This window comes from Papaver somniferum, chromosome 11, assembly GCF_003573695.1.
Source record: "Papaver somniferum cultivar HN1 chromosome 11, ASM357369v1, whole genome shotgun sequence".
NCBI classification, from domain to species: Eukaryota; Viridiplantae; Streptophyta; class Magnoliopsida; order Ranunculales; family Papaveraceae; genus Papaver; species Papaver somniferum.
The window spans coordinates 125,967,815-125,994,405 of NC_039368.1; the positions used below are offsets into that span (position 1 = coordinate 125,967,815).

The following is a 26,591-nucleotide window of genomic DNA, read 5'->3' on the forward strand; positions in this document are numbered from 1 at the left end:
AAAATTACTAATTTTTGTTGGTGGTTGAGTGAGAGAGACTTTGAGAGAAGGTGGTGATGCAAGATCGGGTTAGATAGTTGACAAAATAATCTAAAAAAACAAGACAAAGTCATTAAAAAACATGGATAAATATATGCCTGCGCCTGCCGCCTGATTGAGACCCGTTTTAGAAATTTAGGGATGGATCTAACACTAAATTTGTTGACCTTCAATTCCGCAAGAAGAAAACAAGAATAATTGGCAGCATTTTTGGAGGGAGTTTTATGCAAAAGTCCATGAGCTAGCTAAGGAAATCCCAAAGGCGTGCCTCCAATTGCGGAATAAAACTCTTATTGCAAGAATTTTTAGAGGGAGGGTTATGCAAAAGTCCATGAGAAATCCAAAATGCGTGCCTCCCTCCTTCCAGTCCTGCCTGCCTAAATAAGTCAAAGAGGACTACTTGATTTTCTTCTACTCATCATCATGTTCGCTTCTTAAGTTGACAGAAATTAATAAACAAAGTTAACTAAGTAAAAGTTCAATTCAAGAATTAGCTGGCTGCCCATGGAATAAGAAGAACGAAACACATCATGTTCATTCATACTTGTAAGTCAAGTTTACTAAAGGAATAGAGCATTTACGTTCACAAGTTATGAACCCTTCTCTTGCTTTTGTTACTGTTATCTATGTATAGGATTTTATTCTTGCAATGGAGCACCCAAACGAATCAAAAATGGCATTTGTGATGTCGGGCTTACCGACAATACTGTTGTTTTTGCATTTAAATTCTACTTTTAGCTTTTAATATCACTGTTTAATAATTTGTAATCATATCACATGATATGAGATGGTGATGCCGTGTTGGTGCGGTTCGGTTCGATCGAATTTAATAAAAATCCACCCCCACCCCCCCTATATCCTATGTCCCTCCCTTCTCCTCGTATTATCATGTAGTGTTGCGTGAGAGATAATAAATCCAAAATGCTTTTTTGGAACTATCTATCTTTGCCTTCAAATCAGTTGGTAAAACTAGAATTATGTAGCTAGTTCTTGTTTGATGATTGACAATTGAGCATGGGTCACCAATGTGCTTTGTTGTCCATTGAATCAGAATGCATATCACGGAATTCGGTTTCAACTTGAGAAACTAAACAGGAAAAAAAAAAAAAAGAGTAAATTTTAGGTGAAGAGGGTTACGTTACATGCTTGTCATTTGCAGATAAATCGTTTTCGTCCCACTTATTGGGTGGTAGAGAGTGAGACTGGTGAAGGTGATGCGAGCTCGGTGTAGATAGTTGAAAAATATAATCAAATACTAAAAAAGGGAAAAAAAAAAAAAAAGACAAAAGTCATTGGCCTTGAAATACCTGCCGCCTGATAGAGACTGTTTGCCGTCTAATAGAAAAATAAATCTAGCACTAAATTCACAAGAATTTAGAGGGTAAAACTCCACTCCGCAGGGTAAGTCAGGAGGTTATGCATGCCCCGCCTAACAGGAGGATCTTAGATTTTCTTCTACTCATCAAATTCTCTTCTTCATCTCAAAGGAAAGAAGCTTAGTTCAGTTTGCTAGCTGGATTGATTGAACACATCATGTTCATTCATATATACTTGCAAGTCAAGTTATTATTAACCTAGCTACCAAGGGATGACAAGATTAAAAATAAAAAGTCCAACATTTGTACGTACACCACATAAATGAAATGAATATTTCTCTAGCTTGTTGTTGTTGGCCATATATAAGATTTATTCTTACAACGAAGCAGATTCTCACTTTTACAACACTGCATATGATCATTTAAATAAAATTCATTCGGTTAAATTATCTAGCGGTGTTGGTGAAATTGTTCATCTCACAGTAAAATTGATGCACCGACACTAATATTGTTTTGCATTTAGATTCTTCAAATATTTTTGGAGCTCCTCCTGCACTTCTGGTTTTAACACCATACCACTGTTTGTTTAATCCGTGATCACATCACATGATATACAAGACGGTGATGCCGTGTTGGTGCGGTTGTTCGAATTTAATAAAGGAAGTAGTCCGCCCCCTATCCTAATCCTATATTCCATCCTCTCCTCCTCGTATAATCATGTGTAGTGTTGCGTGAGAGAAATAAATGGAGAATGCTTTTTGTTTTAAGATGTTGCTTACTTTTAGTCTGTTAGTAGTGAAATTGTCTGTTGGAATGGATATATCCAGTTTTTGCTTGGTTCATCATTCGGCAGTTAGGCATATGGGACATCAATATAAGTTGTTGTCCACTGAATATTGATCATGTCTTTTGGGTCCGTTCCATGCTTTCGCTTTTTCTCATACTTTTTCTAAAGTATAATAACTCACTAAATCTTATCGAAATACTTAGCTAGCCTTTGGCTCGATCAACTAACTTCAGTTGCATCATGAGCAGGCAAGTACACAAAGGTCCAGGTAAATGATTCGTGTGTGAATACATGAGCCATCTGGTTACGTTTGGACTTGGTTCAACTACGCATGTTATAGTTTACAAAGTTGAATTTTCTTAATGTTTAATTAGGCTATTCTGCGAATATACCTTAGAAATTCGTTCAACTTTGGGTCTTTGATTCAGACCCAAGAATATTTGGCAACATAAATAAATATTGTTTTCGTATGTTTAAATGGTCTTTCGAGCACGTTATATGAATAACAACTCAACTTGCAAAGTAATTCATGCCGTATGAAAATCTTACAGAAAAAGTTTACTGGTCAAGTGCTGGATACTCTGTGTACGTAAATCATAATTCAATACGTAAAACAATCTTTTGGAACGACAATTTACCTGCCTGGTCAATGGTCACCACATGAGAATGTATTCTGGGCTTAATGAAGGTGCGTTTTGACAAGTCATGATATAATGGGCCTTAAGAAGCAGTGGACTTCGACCTTTTCTGTTCCCGGGTTTTTGCATACGCTACGACGCTATGTCGTAGCATTCACATATTTTACACATCTAACTCCTTTAAAATCCTAAGCTCCTTAGGCTTCACGTTGAACGGTGACCGTCACCCTTTCACAGAATTGTTCTGTTTCACTTTTCCTCAAAGGAGAGAAAAACAAGACTTTTTCTTCATAAAATAAAGAAATTTTTATATTTATCACACACAAAAAGAAAAACGAAAACCAAAAAAAAATTCTTAGAAGAAACCCTAGGAACAAACTTAGGTTTTCTTCCCTACGAAAAAAATCATCATTAACGATGATACCGAAATTCACTCTCTATATTCTCCTCCCGATTTTTCCCTGAACGAGAAGAGTAACTGAAATGGAAGTTAGGGTATGAAGGAATCAAGCCGAACAAAACATAGGTTAGGGTTTCGCTGCTTTGTTTTGATTTTTGAAACTCTAATCTCTTGATTTATGATCATACGGGCTTGGTTAGGGGTTTATTTTTTCAGGTACAATTTTTACAAAATTCAAGTTGGGATTTGAAGGAAGCAAGGGTTTACTGTGTTTGGTTAGGGTTTATTTGAGTTTAATGAACTGTTGCGGCACCAAAACTTCCTTCTCCCCTTTCCTGATCAAAGAGACGTCCTAGGTTTAGGCAGAGAAAATATTAATTATGTGGGTTTTTTGTTTATAAATATATTTCGGTTTCTTTAATCTGCTATTGGTTCTCTGAGAATTTAACTCCTAGAAAATTTTCTTCATGATTTTGTGTTGATTGCTTTGTATTCTTAATTTTTCGGTTGATGCTCGACTCTCTCGAAACTATTGCACTCGAGGTTTATCATGTAGGTGTGAACCCTAATAATGGATGTTTTTGATGATTGTTTATTTTGTTCAATGTATCAATAACCCAAATCAACTGTGATAAACCTTATTTATGTTGGTTTCAGGTAACCAATCAATGCAGCCAATTTATAACCTTGCATAGCTTGGTCGGATTGCAACCAATTTGTACTGGTGATGTTTCTTTCTTGATATTGTGTAAATTGGTGGGCGTGTTCTTTCTTTTTATTAGTTAGGACTCGGGAGTGAAGGAAATTGAGGTGGATTTAAGTAATCAATTTTTTGTAGTGTAGTAGTTCTTGGTTCATTAAACATGAGTTTATTTGATTTTTGACATGATATACAATTATGGTCGTTTATGTTGTTTGTAGTATTACTTTGGTTTCATATTTGTATGGTTTCATATTTGTATTAAACTCTACCTTTTTTTGATTTTGTACAGAGAATACTTTCTTGGATCAGTGACGCCTGTTTCTTAATTTTCTGATCATTTTTTTTTTTTTTTTTTGACTTTGCAGGTTAGGTTCCAGGGTTCTTCATAATCGCCTCAGAGTGCTTAGAAAAAATCTGAAGCTTTAAGGGTGCAATGGAGATTGCAACAATGGTAATCTTTGACTTTCTTCCTAATTTTTTAAGTTGACGTATTTCATTGTTACAATTCAAGCTAAGTGATTTGTGGTGTGTATATTAGTTGGAATGCATTTACTGTTATGTTGTTGTTTTGGATGTTAGTTATAATACTTATAACTATGCATCATAGTTGAATTTTTGCATTCAGTAAAAAGTTCCCACTTTTACGTATTTGATGCCCTAACTTTTTTGATTTATTTGTTTGAGTTAAGCCAGAATAGATGAAATAGAAATAGAATTTCTAAGAGTTTGTTAAGTTGATTGGAACAGTTGAAGACTGCTAAGAATTTGTTGAATATTTTTACTTTGAATTTGTTCGGAGTAATTAAGGCCTAAATGCCCAGTTCACAACCTCCAAAGTTATGCATATGCTTTATAGGCTACCTTCATGGATTATTTATATATTTAAATCCCGAGACCCTTGAAAGAGTATAGGTATTGGTTACATGATAGCACACTGGACCAGGATTTTATTGAATACTAATTACGATTAAGATTGCTTTTTAGGTTACATGAGAGCACTGAAAACTAAATAGAAAATAATATTAGAAAATTCCAAGGAGTGAAGTACACCTGACTGTGGTAATGATGATTGTCATTTGATTTAAGGCCTAAATTCCCAGTTCACAACCTCCAGAGTTATGCATATGCTTTATAGGCTACCTTAATGGATTACTTATATATTTAAATCCCGATACCCTTGAAAGAGAATAGGTATTGGTTACATGAGAGCACACTGGACCAGGATTTTATTGAATACTGATTACGATTAAGATTGCTTTTTAGGTTACATGAGAGCACTGGAAACTAAATAGAAAATAATATTAGAAAATTCCAAGGATTTCAGTACACCTGACTGTGGTAATGATGATTGTCCTTTGATTTTGTTTCACCACTGTCTCAATAGTAAGCATCAAATAGAAAACTAAATAAAATAGCTTGAATTTACAGACCTGGAATGTTTTGTTCATGGTGTTAAGAATCTTCTTTTGTATAATGCGTAGGATGAAAAAGCTTGAGAAGGAGTTCGGTATTGGATACCTATAAGCTTTTTTGAGGAGGCAAAAAAAAAAGGAGCACCTCAAATGTCTATGGTAAGCCGACACTATTTTTATTTTTTGGTTCTATGGAGTAATCATGTGCATAATTTTATAAATATAGGATAATTAGTTAATAATGTAAGCTATTGTAATTAGGATAATTTTACTCCTATTGTAATTATGCTTTTTCTATTATAGGATAATTAGTTAATACTGTAAGCTATGTTTAAAGCCCATTCAAGTTCAAGAGAGCTAGACAAAAACCTTTCGGAAGGACTTCTAAAGTTATTTGTTATAGATAATAATTGAAATAACTCAGATCAATATCACCTGTTCAAGTTCCTAACATACTAATCATCCGTAAGTGGTGTACTCCATATATTTCTTTATCAGTGGTTTTTAGTTAGCATGGTTTCTAAAGTCATTTGAACATTAATGTGAAACATTTTGTATGTATGTGCTGCTCTTGCAGATTTGAATACTATTGTAGGGAAAGCTAAGGTGATAACACTAACCCATTGAGAAAAGAAGAAGGTGATAATGCTAACCATTTATTTAATGAGTTTGTTTTATTTTTTAAAATTGGCTCATGATACTGTTTTTTTTGTTTGATATGTGAGAATCATTATATTGTCTTTCAACGTGCAACTTGGTAGTGAACTGGAAGATATATTAGGAACGAAGAATGAAACATCAACAATTGGAAGAAAACAAATAGTGAAGAACAAATCAATGCATATAGTTTAATTTAGCTTACTGAGAAGTTGTAGGTTCTATTCATTGTAATAATATTACAAAATTGTGGGGCGAATTGAGTTAGACTATAAAAACGAAATAAACAATTACAAATCCCATGTAATTGATAAAATTGGATCAATAAAATTTCTATATAATTTTGTTAAGTTGTTCTGTTTCGATTTAAAACATGACATACATTTTGGATGTTAGTTCATTATAACAGTGTATGTTTTTTTATAAGATAAAGAAATCAACTAATCGAATGTTTTGAATTGCCTGTAATTTCAAACAACTATACCAAAGACTTACTTTATGAGCCTATACAGGTGGAATTCTTGCTTGGTGAAAGGATTGTTGTGAATGGTATTTAACTCTTAACTTCACCTCATTGATTTTTCTCCAATACTAAAGGTATTTTTTTTTTTACTTTTCTAGCTTATTGTTAGTATCCAAGTTCTTGGACCAGCTGGTAAAAAGAGTAGGATTAAATGTAAAATTATGAGTTCGATGGGGACTGAGGGTCTGAGCTGGTGAGTTATATAATGCATTTACATTTCTGCTTGCTTCTGAATATAATCCAATAGAACTATTGACGTACAAATGAGTATACTTGATTTTTTTTCACAGTAGAGTTCAATTCGTAGATTAGATGACCATCTGCAAAAGTTAATTGTAGGTGCAATCTTGTAGGATGAAGAAACTTGGCTGATCGGTCTTCATCTAGCTCCCAAAGTTTGAGAGTGGATATTCTAAAGCATGAGAAGAAATGGACTAGCTTACGGAGAAGCCTTCTTGGTCAACATGTCAGTTTTCATCTCTTACCTCAGTTTTCTACGCGCTGATACCGTTATGGTGCATATGATTATTTGTACTTTAGGTTTCTATAGGAGTGATCAATTTTGATGTGGTAATGGTGCACACAGTTATGTACTTCAGGTTTGTCTCAGCGTAGTCAAATTTGATGTCTGATCTCTTTTATGAGGTATATAGAAGACATGGGGAAACTAATTAACAGAAAATTGTCTTAGTTTATCCATTGAGTTATTTCTTTCATGATGTGATCAGAAGAAAAAACTACAATTGTATAATTATGTAGATTGACACTTCAATTATAATAATACATATTTGTTTCTTTTCGACGGATCATATATTGGGATTAATAGTTGTCGATTGTAATGATTTTTTGAATTGCGATGATACCATATCTTAGTAACTTAGTGTAACTTAGTAGGCAATTTGATGATGAAGCGGAAGAAATTTCAAAAGTGGGATGAAGATCAAAAGTGGGAGTATGTTATAACTTTGGCATGTTCTATATGATCAAAAATGAATACGGTTTGTAGGGTGACATCGTTCTATCATTAACTTTGGGAGTATGTTTTAACTTTTCTTAATGTATTTATCTAGCACATTTCCCTGCCACACAAAATTCCAGGTTTCCTGCACCAAAGCCACGCGACAAGAAAATAAAATATATATCAGGATTGGGCAAGACGAAACCACGCGACACCAAATCAAAAAATGCATTGGGACAGGGCGAGGCGAAGCCGAGCCACCAAATCAAAAATCCTTAGCGACGGGGCGAGGCGAAGCCGAGCCACACCAAGTAAAAATTGCATTTCAATGGGACGAGGCGAAGCCGCACAACACCAAACCAGAAATACATCGGGAAGGGGCGAGGCGAAGCCGAGCCACACCAAATCAAAAATCCTAAGTATACATCGAGACTAGGTGAGGCGAAGCCATACCACACCAAACCAAACCAAAAATATGGTTAAAAGAAAAAAATGGTGGTTGATTTTCGGGTCCGCAGGGGCACAAAATCTAGTATTCTATGATGCGTCACTGAACGATATCAAGTGTAAACTTGAACTTGTGTTTCGTGCTTTGGGATATGTCATTTAGTACAACTATGCCATCATCTTGGATCTTTGATCCGCACCTGGTACTAGTGATGCATCCTGTGACGGATCGGAAAATTTCGCCAAATTGATTATTGTTATTAAACATCATATTTGTACAAATGCCATTTCTGCTTTTTCAATTCTAGCTCTCTTCTTAACCACGTTATTAGTTGTTGTTTTTTTTTTGTTACTGTTGCATCGTTTGGCATACGCCACAGATTTGCAAGTATTACATATGCCCTAGTTGTGTCTGGAACTAAAAACATAGGCTATATAAATTTAGGAGTTGTTGGCCATGTATTGAGATCCACCTCTTTTACAAAACATTATGCCTGATAGATGATGCATCCTCGGTAAGCATAGAAATATGTAGGATCGAGCAAGAGAGAGGAGAGCACAGGCGGAAGCAATTAAAAGACTATATTGATAATCAGTTTGGTGTACAAATCTTATGGATCAATAGCCTACTTATAGTCTCACAAAACTTGACGATCACTCAAAGTAATTTCCTAATAAAAACAAACTCTAAATAAAGCACACTTTCCTAACATAAAAAAAAACTCTAAATAGAACTCTTCTAAAACTCTCTAGAACCAAAACACCATATCTTGGTTTAACTTCCAACATCCTCCCTTAAACCAAGATATAATTCAACGAGAATTCCGTAACCCTCTTCTTCCATTGATCGACATTTTCACGTCCTTGTCTTTTCTCATTTTCCATTCCTCTTCTTCCATTGATAAACGTTAACACTTTCTTGTCTTTTCTCATTCCAGAATTCCTTCATCATTAACAAATCTTTAACAAGCTAGAAACACCTCGTTGTGCTCTATTAACTACAATACCAGCATTGACCTCCATCAAACTGTACCAGTCCTCCTGACTGCAATACCAGCTTTGATCCTCAATCAAACTGTACCAATCCTATAACTGCAATACCAACTTTGATCCTATTGCGTCTATTTCTAATCCATTACTTAACCATTTGAATCCACCGCTCACCCTAAGCTTCTTTACCTTCACAAAAAAATTCTTTCAGCCACGCCTGTTAAGACTGACACATTCTGTTCAACCTATCGTCACGCTTCCTGTTAAGAATTGTCTAGACATTTCTTTGTTAGAGTTTGATTCTGTTAGGAAAGTCTTTTTGCTTGAGAGTCAAGTTTGTTAATCATATAAATAGGTTGTTGAGCCATGAGTCGAAATATATCCATTGAAGAGAGTTTGCTTGAGTTATTCTTGTGTTAAGTTTTTCATTAAGTCTTTGATATCATATTTTCTACATCTGGTATCAGAGCACTGGTATCAGGTTCTAGGGTTGTGGGTATGAGTTGTTGAGTTAAAAAAAAAATTATGAGTTAAGTTCAATTAAGGTACCTATGTTTGAAGAAAAAAACTTTGTGTTAGAGCACTGCTCGGTCAAATTCGCATGCGTTGCTATCTCAAGCATGTTTGTCAATGTTAGTGATCAAAACTATAAGTCTTGATTTCTAGTCTCTTATAGCTAAGTCTTGGACTAGGATAATAAGTGTAGTTGAGCTCAAGGACTTCATGGCGATTCATCATACAAGAAGAATATCTACTCAAGGAACCGGTGGAACTTCTCGACAAAAAGGTATGTGGAGACTTAAATTTATATGTCACTCAGAAGTCTATCTATTCTATCTCCTACTCTTTGAGACAAAAGTCGTATGCTATACATATAAACTAGATCATACACATTTGGTATTTCGAGCCGAGTATACCTCGCCTATCTATATCTCGAAATATGTATTGGTAAGCTCTTCGCTTCGACCAAGTTTATCTTTACATAGTGACGAAAGTCATCAATGTTTCAATCACTTTGAAAATTGCTTTGACGAGAAATAGTGTAACAACTATATAACGTCCTCTAAGAATGTTTCAATGATTGGAATGAGAGTTTAGATTACATAACCAATGGATTCCTTGAACCGAAGTTTTCGAACTTTGTTGATCAAGAGAACCGGAAGTATAGCAAGTGCCAAGTCCACGAACTCAGTCCGCGAACTGCCGAAGTTCTCAAACTCGAGAATTTCTGCTGGAGTTAACAAACTACTTGCGCGAAACCAGTCCACGAACCCAGTCCACGAACCCAGTCCGCGAACCGGCGTAGTTCTCGAACCCGAATATTTCTGCTGGAGTTTGTAAACTCTATCCGGTGTCTTAAGTCCGCGAACCTAGTCTGCGAACTTGAGAAGGTTATATATCTAAAGATGATTCTTGAACTTAATCTTAAAAGACTAAGAAATGCATTTGCAAACCGTGGCTATTAAAGTTCATGAGCCGATTCGAGTGAATCAAATCATCTTTGCTTCAATTGTGTCTTGTGTAGTTACATAAGATTTCCTTGCAATTGAACAACTCTCTTAACTAGTTCATTTGAGTCAATTGAACTAGTTATGGTGAAGAAGAACATGGCTGGTATGAAACGCTATATAGTTAACCTCTTTGGGTAGACTATTGTTGAACCAACAATGTATACGTTTGGGTACGGTTAATAAACCTAGAAGCGTACAGTCGTTTGTGTATGACAAGCTAAGTTTTCGATGTAACAGTTGAGAAATATTAGCTAGAATCAAAATCAGGTTTTCATCTAACGGTGAATATTGATTGCTTTGTAACTAAGGCAAAACCCTGATTTGAAAGGCTATATAAAGGAGACATCTAGTATTGTGAAAAACTAATCCCCAAACCTTACGTGTGATACTAGTTTGTGTGCTAGATTCGTTTCTCCTTTAACCTTTGGTTTACTTCTTCTAAAACCAGGTTAATGACTTAAAAACTTCATTGGGATTATGAAGCCAGACCGATACTACTCTTATCGTAGTTGTGTGATCTTATCTTGCATCTTCTATCGTAATGGTACAGTCATATTGATTGGCTTGAGATCGTGAGAGTTCTCCGATAGGCAAGATATAAAAAGTAATCACAAACACCTTCGTCTCATCGTTTGTGATTCCACGACATCTTGTTTCGCTACCATACGATTAAGATTGTTGTGAGATGATTGATTAATCTAGGATGTTCTTCGGGAATACAAGACCAGATTATCAATTGGTTCCTGTTCACCTTGATTATTATCTAAAGACGGAACAAAAACTTTTAGGGTTTTTCCGTGGGAGACAGATTGATCCTTTGATAGACTTGTCTGTGTGAGACATATTTGTTTATTGTTAAAGCCTGCGATTTTGGGTCGTAGCAATTCTTAGTTGTGGGTGAGATCATCTAAGGGAATCAAGTGCGCAGTATCCTGCTGGGATCATAGGCGTAGGGAGTACAAATGTACCTTGGATCAGTGGAGACTGATTGGGGTTCAACTATAGTCCAGTTTGAAGTTAGCTTAGAGTAGGCTAGTGTCTTTAGCGGCTTAATACAGTGTGTATTCAATCTGGACTAGGTCCCGAGGTTTTTCTGCATTTGCGGTTTCCTTGGTAACAAAATTCTGGCGTCTGTGTTATTTCTATTTCCGCATTATATTTGTTTACATAATTGAAATAATATAGGTTGTGCGTTTGAATCAATCAATTGGAAATACGACCTTTGGTTGTTGATTGATATTTATTGATCCTTGGACATTGGCCTTTGGTACCCTCCAAGTTATTCCTTGTGTTTGATTATAGACTCGCTGATTTCTATTAGCTTGAGTGAATCAAAACAAGAGAGAGATATTAACTCCTAGAGATACTTTTACCTAGATTGATTCTGACTGTCTAGTTGATTCTCTAGAAAGTGTTTCAGAGTTAGTCCATACAGATTGCTAAGCGAAATATTGGGTGGTGTTGTTAGACCCCCGCCTTTTAACTTTGAACACTGGAGGTTGCAGATGGAGAATATTTTTATATACCAAGAGGTATGGGATATCGTGAAAGATGGTTATGCAGAACCAGCAGAAGGAGCTGTAGTTGAAGGAGCTGCACTAACTCTATTAACTAAAAACAGAAAGAAGAATTCTAAAGCTACCTATATTCTTCATCAAGGAATTCATTAATCTCTCATGGATATAGTTATCTACATCAAAGATGTGAAAAGAGCATGGGATGGATTAATAAGCTATCACACAGGATCTGACAAGGTCAAGAAGGTTAGGTTACAAACTTTGAAAAGAAAATATGAACTGTTGCAGATGGAGACAACTGAAACAATTTCATATTTTTTCTCAAAGACATTGAATCTTGTCAATGAGATGAAGGCCAATGGTGATACTATAGAAGATTCATCCATTGTAGAGAAGATTTTAAGAAGTTTGTCTGAGAAGTTTGAATCAAAGGTTACTGCCATAGAAGAATGCAACACAGTTGCAACTATGAATCTTAATGAGTTGTTGGGTTCATTACAAGCTTATGAACAAAGATTACAAGAGAAAACAATTGCTGCAAAACAAGTTGAAGAGGCACTTCAGAGTCAAGTTAACTGGAGAAATAACCAAGGAAAATCCAATGCTGGAGGTTTTCAAGGAGGATACAATAATGGAGGGAGATCAAATAATGGAAGTTATATGAATCCATTTGATAGATCAAAAATACAGTATTATAATTGTGGAGATTTTGGACATATTGCTACTGAGTGTCCAAAACCAAGAAAGACAGTTGCTAATAATTACAAAGCAAATTTCAAAGCTAATATTGCAGAAAGTCAAGAAGAAGAAGAAGAAAAGAAGGATGAAAACATGCTACTTGCATGTCACACAGCAAAAGAACAACCACAACTTAAGTGGTATTTAGATACTGGCTGTAGAAATCATATGTGTGGAAGAAAAGATTTATTTGATAAGCTTGATGAGTCTGTTAGATCAACAGTAAAGTTTGGTAACAATTCTACAATTCCAGTTATGGGAAAAGGAAGAATTGGAATTGTTCTTAAGAATGATTCAAAAGCATATATCATGGATGTATTTTATGTTCCAGGTTTACATCAAAATTTACTGAGTATTGGGTAGTTGTCTGAAATATGATACTCTATGAATATTTATAATGGTTTATGCTTCATCGAAGATAGAAGAAGAAGGTTGATAGATAAAGTTCAGATGACCAAGAACAGGTTATTTCCATTGAGTATTCAACATCAAAAGGAAAGTTGTTACAGTAGCAGTGTTCATGATGATTCTTGGTTATGGCATAAGAGGATGGGACATGTGAACTTTAACAGTTTGCAAACTCTAGCAAAGAAGGAGATGGTGTCAGGATTACCCTTTATTGAGGTACCAGAATCAAGATGTGAAAATTGCATCTTTAGCAAGCAGCACAGAGATCCATTCCCAGTCAACAAAGCCAGAAGATCTGATCAACAATTGAAGATTGTTCATAGTGATCTGTGTGGTCCTATTGAAGTAACTTCACATGGAGGTAATAATTATTTTATAAATTTCATTGATGATTTTAGTAGAAAGGCATGGGTTTATTTGCTTAGACAAAAGAGTGATGCATTTCAAGCTTTTAGAAGTTTCAAAGCTTATGCTGAGAAACAAATTGGTAAGAGTATCAAGATCTTAAGAACTGATAGAGGAAAAGAGTATATTGTTGTTGACAAGTTTATGGAAGAGCATGTCATTCAACATCAATTAACTGCAAGATATACACCACAAAAAATGGAGTTGCAGAAAGAAACAATAGAACTATAATGGAGATGGCAAGAACTATAAGAAGAACAAAAGATCTACCAAAGAATTTATGGGGATATGCAGTTGACACAACAGTTTACTTACTCAACAGATGTCATACAAGTAGTTTGAACAACATAACACCAGAAGAAGCTTGGAGAAGTGTAAGACCAAGTGTAAGACATCTGAGAATTTTTGGGAGTATTGCATATGCACATGTACCCAAAGAACTAAGAAAGAAATTGTATGACAAGAGTGAGAAGTGTATCCTTGTTGGTTATAGTTCAGTGACCAAAGGATATAAATTATACAACCCAGAAGCAGGAAAAGTATTTACAAGTAGAGATGTGATCTTTGATGAAGATTCAAAATGGAACAGGAATAATGGATCAAAAATGAATGTTGATTCAATAATAATGCATCAACAAGGAATGTTGATCCACATACTGCTGTCAGAACAGTTCCAATTGTAGTTGAAGAAGAAGTACAAGCTCAAGACAATGTTGAAGAACAACATGAAGAAGCAAGAATTGAAGCAATAACACAACAAGAAAATACAAGACCAAGAAGAAAATATATCATACCTTCTAGGTTGAATAATTATGTTTTAACAAGAGATGATGAAGATGATGATGATGTAGTGAACTTTGCATTGTTTGGAGATTGTGATCCTGTATCTTATGAAGAAGCTTCTAAAGAACAAGGTTGTGTTCAAGCCATGAATGAAGAATTGGAATCAATAGAAAAGAATAATACTTGGGAATTAACAACACTTCCACCAGGTAAGAAGCCTATTGGTGTTAAGTGGGTTTACAAAAAAAATACGAGTCAAATGGTGAAATACAAAGACTGGAAGCAAGGTTAGTTGCTAAGGGTTATAGACAGAGACAAGGAGTCGATTATTCAGAAGTATTTGCACCAGTTGCAAGACTTGATACAATAAGGATGATCAACCAGCTGCACAAAAGTACTGAAAGATATTTCAGATGGATGTGAAGTCAGTATTCTTGAATGGAGTATTGGAAGAAGAAGTTTATGTAGAGAAACCAGCTGGCTACATTATGGAGGGTAAGGAGAATGAAGTATACAAGCTAAACAAAACTTTGTATGGTTTGAAACAAGCACCAAGAGCTTGGTATAAAAGAATAGATTCTTATTTTCTCAAGAAAGGTTTTACAAGATGTCCACATGAGCATACTTTGTATTTGAAAGATGATGGTCTTGGCAATTATATTGTAGTGTGTTTATATGTGGATGATCTCATATTTAATGGAAATAGTTCTGAGATGATCAAAGAATTCAGGGAGGATATGGTGAAGGAGTTTGAGATGACAGATCTTGGTTTGATGTCATATTTTCTGGGTATTGAAGTTCAACAACAAACTGAAAAAGGAATTTTTATTAATCAACAAAGGTATGTTGAAGGAATTTTGAAGCGTTTCAAGATGGATAATTATAATCCAATTTTAACACCAGTAGAAGAAAGACTGAAGTTGACAAAAGATGTATCGGGAGAGCTTGTGAATTCAACAGATTTTAAAGGTCTTGTTGGATGTTTAAGATATTTGACTGCTACAAGGCCTGATATCATGTGTGCAGTTGGGTTGGTTAGTAGGTTTATGGAAGATCCTAGACAATCACATTTACAAGCTGCAAAACGTATTCTGAAGTATGTAAAAGGAATAACAGGCATGGGAATCTTTTATACTGTCTCAGAAGATCCAAAGTTAGTTGGTTTTACTGATAGTGATTGGGCTGGAGATACAGATGGAAGAAAGAGCACATCTGGTTATGGATTTCAGTTAGGAACATGATTCTTCTCTTGGTCATCTAAGAAGAAATAAGTTGTTGCATTATCTACAACAGAAGATGAGTATATAGTTGCTAGCAATTGTGTTACACAAGCTGTATGGTTAAGTATGATGTTGAAGTCATTGTTTCAAGAACAGAAGATACCAACAACAATAATTTGTGATAATAAGTCGACAATTTTACTAACTAAGAATCATGTGCTTCATGGAAGAAGTAAAGACATTAATATTAAGTATCATTACATCAGAGAGCTTGTCAGTAACAAGGAGATAGCTATGGAGTTTGTTGAAAGTGAAGAGCAAGTGGTTGATATTTTCACCAAGTCTTTGAAGGCTAATACTTTCAAGTCTTTGAGAATAAGAAACTTCTAAATATCGTACCATGCGTCAATAACACTTGTTGATCCATTCACTTCATATAAACTGTACCAGTTGATCCAACCATACTCAGTCAACTCTCATAGTTGATCCACACTGTTTTCTTCATACTGCATCAACAACGCATGTTGATCCACTCTGACCGTATCAACTCTCACAGTTGATCCCTTCTATATTGTTCATAGTATCTTGGTTTATTCTTCAACATCCTCCCTTAAAACAAGATACTCTTTGCTAATCATTCCCAATTTTCCACGCAAGTAAATGAAAGTATTAGCCTTCAAAGACTTGGTGAAAATATCAGCCACTTGCTCTTCACTTTCAACAAACTCCACATCTATCTCCTTGTTACTGACAAGCTCTCTGATGTAATGATACTTAATATCAATGTGTTTACTTCTTCCATGAAGCACAAGATTCTTAGTTAGTGAAATTGTTGGCTTATTGTCACAAACTGTGACATTTTATTCTGTTACAATCTTTTGTAACGCTTCTGTTAATAACTGTGACATCCTTCTGTAACAACTCTTCTTTAACAATTCTGTAACTGTGATTGTTTTTTGTAACACCTATATTGTCACTAACTTTCAATAACTACATTTTTTTTACGCCCAACAACAATACTGGTTCTCACCTTTCTTTTATTAGGTCGTGAAACCCTAACGTTGCCGTGAACAAGCTTGACTCTCAGTCCTGTTAGTTTTCACTAAATTCCAACGAAAATATCTCCATCTTTATCTGTACGGAAACAACTCCATCTTCACCACCTGCTCGAGTCCCTGATTTTCCACCTTTATTCTTCATCGAAACAACATTAGCACATGTCAGCAATCATGAACAACAACCAACAATCTTCTTTGTTTCTGTCAAGACTATTCAATCCTGTAAAACACTACGGTTGAATTTTCTACCGTAAAAACTTTTTCCTTTATACTCTCACCGACTCTGTAAACTCAAACATCATCATAGCACTGTTCATCGATCATACCCAAACTTCTCACAGACTACAGCTTCAATCACAACAAGCTTTCTTTCACAATATCGCTGTCACCATCTTTTCTTTTCCGTCCAAATTTCTTGCTTTCCTGAATTCTAAAGCAAACTAATCTTCACGACCAATCAAACAAACCCGACAACAACTATCCGCTAACTGTTCTTCTTTCTTTAGATTCTAAACCTTAACATCTCGATGTTAACCTTGTCATCGAGGTTGACCTAGTTTCCTTGTTTATCTTAGAACCATCGCATCAACTAACTTTCTTCTCTGAACTCCTGTGTCAACATGCTTCACATACCACACGAACAATTTTTTTTTGGTAGGAAACAAATCACGGAACAGTGACCTTGCTTTAAAGACATCATCTTTTTTTTTAACTCATTACAACTTTGCGCAGAAACTTCTCTTTTAACGAAATAATTCTCTAACACCGAAAAACACTTATGAATCTTCTCTAACTCTATCTCCTTCTCCTCTCCCTTCCTTTCACCTTGCTCTGATACCAAATGTAGGATCGAGCAAGAGAGAGGAGAGCACACGCGGAAGCAATTAAAAGACTACATTGATAATCAGTTTGGTGTACAATTCTTATGGCTCAATAGCCTACTTAAAGTCTCACAAACTTAACGATCACTCAAAGTAATTTCCAAATAAAAACAAACTCTAAATAAAGCACACTTTCTAACATAAAACAATCTCTAAATAGAACTCTCTAGAACCAAAACGCCATATCTTTGTTTAACTTCCAACAGAATATGTTGCGCCACTTCAAACCGACAACAATACCGGTGCTTTCGTATCATAATGCTTCCACGGGTAACCAAGACTAGTAAATGTTTCAACTCTTGGAAAACAAGCATAATAATACCGCAGTATCATAATGTCGAGCTGATGCAGTGTATCTCGTAAGTTCGAGGTAAAGCATGTCTTTTTAAATGGAACATCATAAGGGACGCACAGTTTCCTAATGGTAAACTTCAGAGCAAAAAGCATTACTTTACTAGGGTACATCACAGGCTTGAGGAGATGCATATAGAGCGGGCAACAACTTTGACTAGTTAAGTTTATTTTTGAGTTTGAAGTAAAAAGTGAAGCATGTTATTAGAGAGTGTAATAGACAAGTGTACAATTGCTAGCAGAACATTCTAGAAAGTATAAGATTGATGAGTTATGGAGGGGATACCTTGATCTTATATGTAACCAAGTGATGGAGGATATGAGTAACATATCTCCTAGCTTAACTTCTTAGTTTTCATAAAGTTTATGTTACATAAAAAAATTATATGTATATATCTATGGGTTTGAGCCATTAAATATTACTACTTTTTTTTTTGTAAATGTTCGTGAGAATTACTGCAATTCTCGAGTAAGCAAACTCTATATCCAAAAAAACAGATGTTCATGTTTTTCCCTTATATTACAAATCATTTAACATAATTATATGAAACTTGTTATTTCTTCGGGTTTAACTGACCACCTCATCTTGTTATCTCATAATCACACCATCATCTCCATTTTCTTCAATCCGCCAGAACCAACGGATAAAGATGGTTCTTTAACAAATGATTTCAAGATTCACAACTTCTTGAAATTAATCAGATCATGATAGGTCACATGATTAAAACAATTGGGTTTAATTAGTCGAATAACAACAAAGATATTATAGTTTTACAACCAATATCAATAACAACAAAGAAATCTTTTATAAGTTCAGATTAGTTGAGTTTTGATCCCAATTTGAAGAAAACCCAAACCCAATTTACTCCCATGAAAACAAATCCAATTACCAAACCTAAAACTTATATAAGTTGTATCTATGTTTTAATTTTACTTAGCAATTATGGAAATAACTGATTAGAGAAAAATCAAAGGAACAGATTACAGAGGAAGGAGATAAATAATTTTTCTTCTTCATCGATATTAACGATAAAGTTATTTTACTAATATAAAAACCAAAGGAGTATTCACGAAAATTGGTTTTTCCTTTTCTTTTAATTTTCAACATAAACATAATTTACCGAGATGTTTAGTATTCAATTGAAAACAAAGATTAAAAAAGTCATTAATACCCTTCTGTGCACAAGTTAACAAGACCCTCTATATACATCTTAGTTTATTGTATCTGTTTTTCAACAAATAAATATTTATTTTAATCTGGATGTTATATTTCGTGAATAATTCTTTATGACACATTGTTGTTTGACTAAATACTTCGGTAAATTGTATGCTCATCTTAACTCTAACAAGTCTCTAGGTCAACCTTACCATTGGACTTTCTATCTCTTATATTTCTCTTTGTTCCTTGGTTGCATTTTGGAGGAAAGTTTATATGAAAGTACAAATCATCTGATTTGCTTGATGTTCAACTTAATAAGGCCCATGTTAACCCTAAACAAACTGATCAGATCCGTGGTATTAGGTTTTACATTTATTTTTTTTGTATTCCCTTTTGTCGATCCATTAATCATTTTTTTCATTCCCGTTCATTGTATTTGCCACTTAACAAAATAAAATTTTAATCTGGATGCTAAACTTTGTGAATATTTCTTTATGGTAGCGTTTTTTTTAAACTAAATACTTATGTAAATTGTATGCTTGTCTCGGTTTTTAAATAAATAATTCACTAATTTTTATAAATGTCTGTTTTCTTGTTCTAATTTTTCTTTATGTTAGATAGTGTGCTAATATTTCTGTAGCCATGCATAATATGTAAAAGCGACGTGCAATATATCTTTTTTTCTTTATCGCGTTACTCCCTTTACTCTCTTCTTCAGTCTAGTAACGATGATAAGCAAAAACCTATTTCGAAGTGTGTTTTCATTTCGAATTTGTATTCAACTATTAAGTTTGATCCATTGTTTATTTGATTCTCCTTTTATCATATCTTATTGATGATCTTATGTTGAATGATATGAACTCTTCAAATCAAATCTCGTTTTCAAATCCAAATATTTCATTTTAACTGATAAGATAATGTGAATTTTAAAAGTTTATATTTGGTTAAACAAAGCTATTGGTTGGTAACCTAGCAACAAGATGGGCTCCAACACCTCTTTGAATAGCAAATATAAACTTAATAGTTGAAAACAAGGAATCATCTTATGTGAATTTTAGTTTTAATTTTTGAACTTGAGGAAATATGTCCTTATAAGTGGCACAAGGAATTTCTATCCTTTACTCTAACTCGAGGTCCGTATGTACGAAGTGACTCGTTCGGAAAGGATTACACTATAGTTCTGAATTCTCATTATGTATGTGGATGCATAAGATGATTCAATACAAGATCAAGACATCATTATTCAGAGTGCCATGAAAGAATAATAAGATATCAAAATCAAAAACTTATTAATAATAACACTTACATTTATTCGTATTACCATATATATATAATACCACCCAAAATGACAGTAATATTGATTAACACTAATAATGATAATGTTTATTATAATTTTTTTAACATATAACAAGCGGAGTGCACGTGCATCGCACGTCTGCAAACGCTAGATTTTTTAGGCTAAGAGTGTAGATGCCACATTCCATATTAATATATTCTAACAAAACTCTAATAATCTTGCAGAGAAAACATCAATTACAAATTCACCATTATATTCACAATCAAAACAATGAACTTACATTGTCAATTTTTTTGAAACATATGAATTGATGAAAACTCTATGTCATGTCTTTCCCAATAAAAAACCAAAAGTAAAAAAAAAGAAAAAGAATTAACCATGAGTCCACAACAACAGTTTGACAAGAGTAGCGTACGTGAACATAGAAGAAAAAAAGGGATGAGAAGCTAAGTCCGGAGTTGCAAGAGATTTGCAATGAGATAATGAGTATAATAAGGTTCGGCTTCGATTGGGGATGCACATTGCATCCTCTCTAAGGCAAGCAAACTCTATTGCTGACTACCTTGTTAAGAAAGGTAGCAAAACAAAGAAACGTGTTTTGATAGATCGTGTTGGTGAAGAAGAAGAAACACAGTATGACAATGGCACTGACTTTCTTAGTGAGAAAGAATTATGTCATCATCCCCACCTAAAGAAAACCAAAACAACACATTATAATTGTGACGAAAAGGATAAAAATACACCTGATAGAGAGTAAGGGGAGAGAGAAAGAGAGAGTACTTGTGAAGAAGAGTAAGAATGGATGTCGAGAGATCTACAAATTCTTTGCTTTGATTGATGATCTTCTTCTTTTGATTAAAATGATTCTTATTTCTAACCTCTTTTTCTCAATCGGTTTTTCACTTATGCCAGTCTTTTTCTTTTGTCAGTCGGATGAGGTTTGAACTTTGAAGAGCAAAATAGTATCTTCCAACGAAACCACGTTTGTCCCTCGATTTGATAGGAAAACCAAACACGACGTAGTGGTAAATTATAAATACATGTTTCATGTGTTACATATCTTTACAAGTTTAGCACTGCACCTTCCTTTTTTTTCCCTCTATTTCCTGTGAAATCGATGATAGACTTCTTTTGCTTATTTCTCCTCCATCCGTGTATGAAATTTTAACGTATGTTACATTTATGTATGCATCGGTGATCCTAGCTAATAAGATATAAATAATTTTTTTTAATCTTAATTAGTCATTGCTAATTATTTTTCACAGGGTGGTAATGGCTTTCAAAAGTTTCACTTATGTATGCATCTTGTTACATTTGTTATATTTGTTGCATCTTGGATAATTTTGACCATCACTGCCACAAGAAATCAGAATGGTTCCAAGTGTAAAGAGACAAAATAACATCAAACTCTAAGGAATGACGATTCCAATATCAAGAAAATAAAAATAAAAATCCCAATCTTAAAAGCTGCCAAGTATTTCATGAAAAGTTTGCATGTTATTTTGGATAAAAAAAACCCAATTTTAGCTCTATCTCTTCTTTTCTTATAACTCGTCCTGGTAATTGCTTTGTTCAAGTCTCCTAGTGCACATTTAGCGCAGAAGTCTGTGAGTCGATTTTTTTTTAAACAATCTGCAACTAAGGATAAAGTGTATGAACAACAACTTACATGAATTGATGTCGAAAAATATAATATGTGAACCGTAAGGAAGCATGAGGTATGGTGGAAACCCAATACGAATCTTTACAAGTTGATTCATCAAATTCTCCATTGTTAGGGTAGATATAGGAAACCATTTTTGTATCACAATAATCAACAACTAGCATACTCTCGACCGTAAGAAAAAGAAACATATGTCACTATCTTCTTGAAGCGGAGTAAGGAAATTTTTTCTCACCACAAAATTTTCTCCTTGATCTCCAAGAACAACTTTATCAGTATATTAATCATTTTCAGGAGCTTCATAAAAAATACCATCATCGCCAATGTAATCTTCAGTGAACAACACCTTATTCACCCGTTCTCCTTCACGCAAAATGTTATGTCGAACCAACATACCTTCGATATATTATTTGTTATATTAATGCATTAAAATCTTATGAAACACCTCCTTTACCTCGACCTTGACCACGACTTCTTTGTACTATTGGTGGCATCTTATCAACCCTAGTATCAAATTTGCTCTAATACCAACTAATGAAGATCGGAAGAGTTTAAAAGATGAGAAGATCGCAACGGAATATAAAATATAATTAGTAGTCCATGAATTGGGAAGAAAATATGATTTGAAAGGAAGAAAGAGATGATAAATTGTCCAAGCCTCAAATTATTCTTAGAAATAACGATTATGAACAGTGATCTATACCTCGCAACTCCGAAGAATCACAACCATGGATATGATAATTATATAGACCTCAAAATGAACCCGACTATAAATAAAGTTAAACGAAGTTTAACAATAACAAATAAATTTAATTAACCAAAAGAGTCCACTAATTTTCGTTTTTGGAGCTCCTTATATGGATAACTCCCTCTAAACAAACCCTAAACTTAACAAAAATATAAAAACCTTATTTCCCAAGGTATCTACCACCTTTAGGAAACTTTTCTAACTTTTTAAAACTCTGAAAATAAACTTCCAGACTATTCTAAAATTATCCTTGAAAAGACGAGGGTACCCAAATATATCTCAATCTAAAACTTTTGCACCTATAAGTTCTTTCTCCGAAAGTGATTGTCTATAGACTGAGTCGAGACAATACAACTAATCGGTTCACACTTCGTGTGATCGTCTATGGATACGAGATCGAGACAATACGACAACAAGATAAGTTGTGTGATTGACTATGGATACAAGATCGAGACAATACAACAACGAAGTATGTTTACTTGATAAAATGTTCGAACTTAACCAAACACAATAGGATTGCTATCAAGTAAATAGGAATTAACGTTTGTGTATTTTACTTCTAATTATAATAATAAAATTATAATTGCGGAAATAGAAAAGTAAAAGACACAGCAGAATTTTATTAACGAGGAAACCGCAGATGCAGAAAAACCCCGGCACCTTGTCCAGAATTGAATACTCTCAGGATTAAGCCGCTATACAAAATCTAAACCAACTTCGTATAGTTGAGACCAAGCAACTAAACCCATAGTTCACCTAGTTCCATCTGTATCCTGCGCCTCCAACTTGTAATAAGTCACGCACTTGGAACAATTCTTTTGGTTCGTATTCCAAACAGTAAAGGAACAACAAATCTGTCCGGTAAGAACTCTTTTCAAACAACGTGATATGATTTTGACAAAAGTCTCTTCCGTTTATCCCAATAAACTCCTTTGTCAGGTCCTTATCTATCTTTTCAACAACTACCAAAGTAATTGTTAAGATTATGCAAATACTTTGAATCACAAAGAAATGTATTGATGTCGATCTACTCAACTAATCAATCAAATCTATCACAAAGATAAAATGATTATAGTTGGATCCTTTTTCCAGCCGAAACAAGTATTGTGCACACCAAAGATTATGAACCCAAATCAGAAATCTTATTCATCTTCAAATCTTCTTAGATCTTCAATAAACACCTGCACACAAACAACTTGATAATCTCTTATGATCAATCACACACAGAACAGAGTATGTTAACAATGGATTATCACAAGACGTCTTTAGATCTACAAACAATCTAAAGATCCACGTCGAAACTTCGATCTAGTTTGAGTGAATCTTATATCATAAGAGAAGATTTTCAAGCCTAAACAAACTAGGTGTAATCAAAGTTCAACCACCGTTAGTCAATCAAATCAATCGAAAACTAATAATAAACTGCAATTATCTAGTTTCCCACCAACGATACTAATAGAGCTTCTCAATCCCAAAGAAATCTTCAAACCGAGCGGCCGTAAGAGATTTCACCTAATTAGGGTAGTTTCCTCTCCGAATAGGCAGCTCCACCAGTAACAACACAACTAGGTAGTTTTGCTGGCTCTGAGGATTAGTTTGCTAGAAATGCAAACTTCAGTATTCATATATAGACAAGGAAGTTTGGACACCAAGGAATTTCCAAAACCGAATATTCTCAAAGATATGCAATAAAGCCAAAATCGGTTTTCAAAATTCTTGGAAATGCCATGTGCAATTAATGAATCTCAGTATAAAATCTCCAATTAATAAATGCACATTACTAATTTTTATTTTCTAAAGATATGCATTTTAATTGCTGGAAATTAAAAGTATATAAAAACTAAAAACCTTAATTAAAAGATTCTCAATTTATTTTGATCTGGGATTCTCTTTTGGCTATTAAGGAATATCTTTGAATAATTAAAGATAAGCAGACCGTTCTTGGGGAAATTTTTCCCCGAAGTGAACTTCGTTTTTTTTGCCCCCTAAATTATTTTTTTGGCACAAATTCGACTAATAAAGATCATCAATTGTCTCTAATATAAATAAATACAATGAAAACTTACAAAGCTTTTTTTAATGTCTTTACCCTACGAGTATTCTTAGACGCAAACTCTCTAATAATCAACTTATAATCTATTTTTTCGGCTATGGCCATTTCAATAGATATCATAGCCAAGCCATTCAACCTTTCTTGTAATATTGAAGATCGAAGATAAGACTTGATTAATTTCAACTTGGAAAAACTTCTTTCTGCGGTGGAAATGGTAATTGGAACTGCTCAAATCTAGTCTGAAATTAACGTAAAGCACAATCTACTATGTATAAAAAGTAATTTTTTCGAAAGTCTTCCTCACCTGGTAATGAAACCGTCTCCTCGCTAGGATCGTCATCGAAATGTCTCTTTCGCTTTCTAACACGTCGTTCCTGAAATTTAGGATTAATGCCCATGTCAGCTGCAATTTTTTTTAGCTTCAACTAGTGCTTTTTGGAACCCATTATTTCTGTAATCTTTAAAATATTCAACAAGCATTTTGATGTGTTCTATAACATCACCCATATGCATGTCTTTTTCTTGTAGTGCTTTGCTAACAGAATTAACAACCGATAAAAGATCATATCAAATAACCATGCCAAGAAAAAAACTCAAAATCCTTCATGTGATTCTTGAGAATTCCCTGAGCAATAGACTTTTCTTCACTACTTTTGGATTTCTTTATCAAGCGAATTAAAGCTTTCTGGATTTGCGGCGCTTGAATTTTATTGCTTTAACGCTCTCCACGCGACTTTCCCACCTAGTATCTGATAATGGCTTAAGGGTGAGACCTTTAGATCCTATCTTCTTTTTGAAAACCTTCCATCGCTTTGTAGAAGCAGCAAACAATTTATAGATACATTGGACGGTTCCGAAAAAAGAATCTGCTTTCTCACAAGATTTAGCCATATCGTAAAGCATGCGATTAAGACTATTACATCCACATGGAGTGTAAAAAGCTCCCGGATTAATCTCGAGCAAACTGTTTTGCACACCTTTTCTTTTCCTTTCATGTTTGAACCATTGTCATATCCTTGCCCTCTTATATCATCTATGTTAAGAATGAGTTTTTCCAATACATCTTCAAGCTCAGAGAAAAGACATTCACCTGTTGAATCATCCACATTCAAAAATCCAAGAAAAAATTCTTCTACTTTTGCTGGAACTTGAGAAACATCTACACATCTTACCACAATATACATTTGGTCCTCATGACTTCTGTCTGGAGTAAAATCAAGTATAATAGAATAATACTTAGCATTGCGAATTTTCTCGACAATCGAGCTCTTAATTTTATCTGCAACCATGGTTATAAGCTCATTTTGAAGCTTATGACTAAGATAATGATAATGAGTTTCCTTCTTAACAATACGTCGTAGATGGATATTTAACACCGGATCATGTTTCGCAATTACCTCCATCAAACTCAAAAAGTTACCATTGTTTCTTGTATAAATTTTATCACTTCCACCACGAAATGCTAAACTATTTTTTGCAAGATACATTACCCCATCCATTACACTATCCATTATTTCTATCACACGTTGTTGCTCTTTGTTGATTTGCTCTTGCACGTGTTTATCGATCGTTTTACTTTTCTGCAATCCCAATTCTAGAGCAATCCACATTCTCATACATTCACCATGATCATTAGAACTTTCATGTCTCTGAAGTCTCCCACTAAGATTAATCCAGTCAGTAAATCCACTGTGATCTAATTTTGTAGTGTCATTTTTTCGAACAACTTGCAACAGAAGCAAAATACCTTGTCTAGAGAAATCGAATAGACAAGCCACCTCCTATCTTACGTCTCCTTGTTCGTCATATTGCGGGTGTAATAAGTGGTAGAAAAATGCTTATTGTCTACAATTCTTCGTGGACCATTCTCCACTAAAAAGTCAATCAAGTTTTGATCAATTTTACTCCAATTCTTTGGATCAAAAATAT

At 34.3% G+C, this 26,591-nt stretch overlaps 1 protein-coding gene across 1 annotated transcript; it reads right to left on the reverse strand.

Annotated features, from left to right (window-relative positions):
- Nucleotides 1-16,042: 16,042 nt before the first annotated feature.
- Nucleotides 16,043-26,272, reverse strand: LOC113325074 (zinc finger MYM-type protein 1-like). The gene is made up of 3 exons (XM_026573311.1): nt 25,640-26,272; nt 24,967-25,036; nt 16,043-16,302 (listed from the first exon to the last, which is right to left on the reverse strand). Exons 1-3 carry the CDS (start codon nt 26,270-26,272, stop codon nt 16,043-16,045), a joined length of 963 nt encoding a protein of 320 aa, XP_026429096.1.
- Nucleotides 26,273-26,591: the final 319 nt, after the last annotated feature.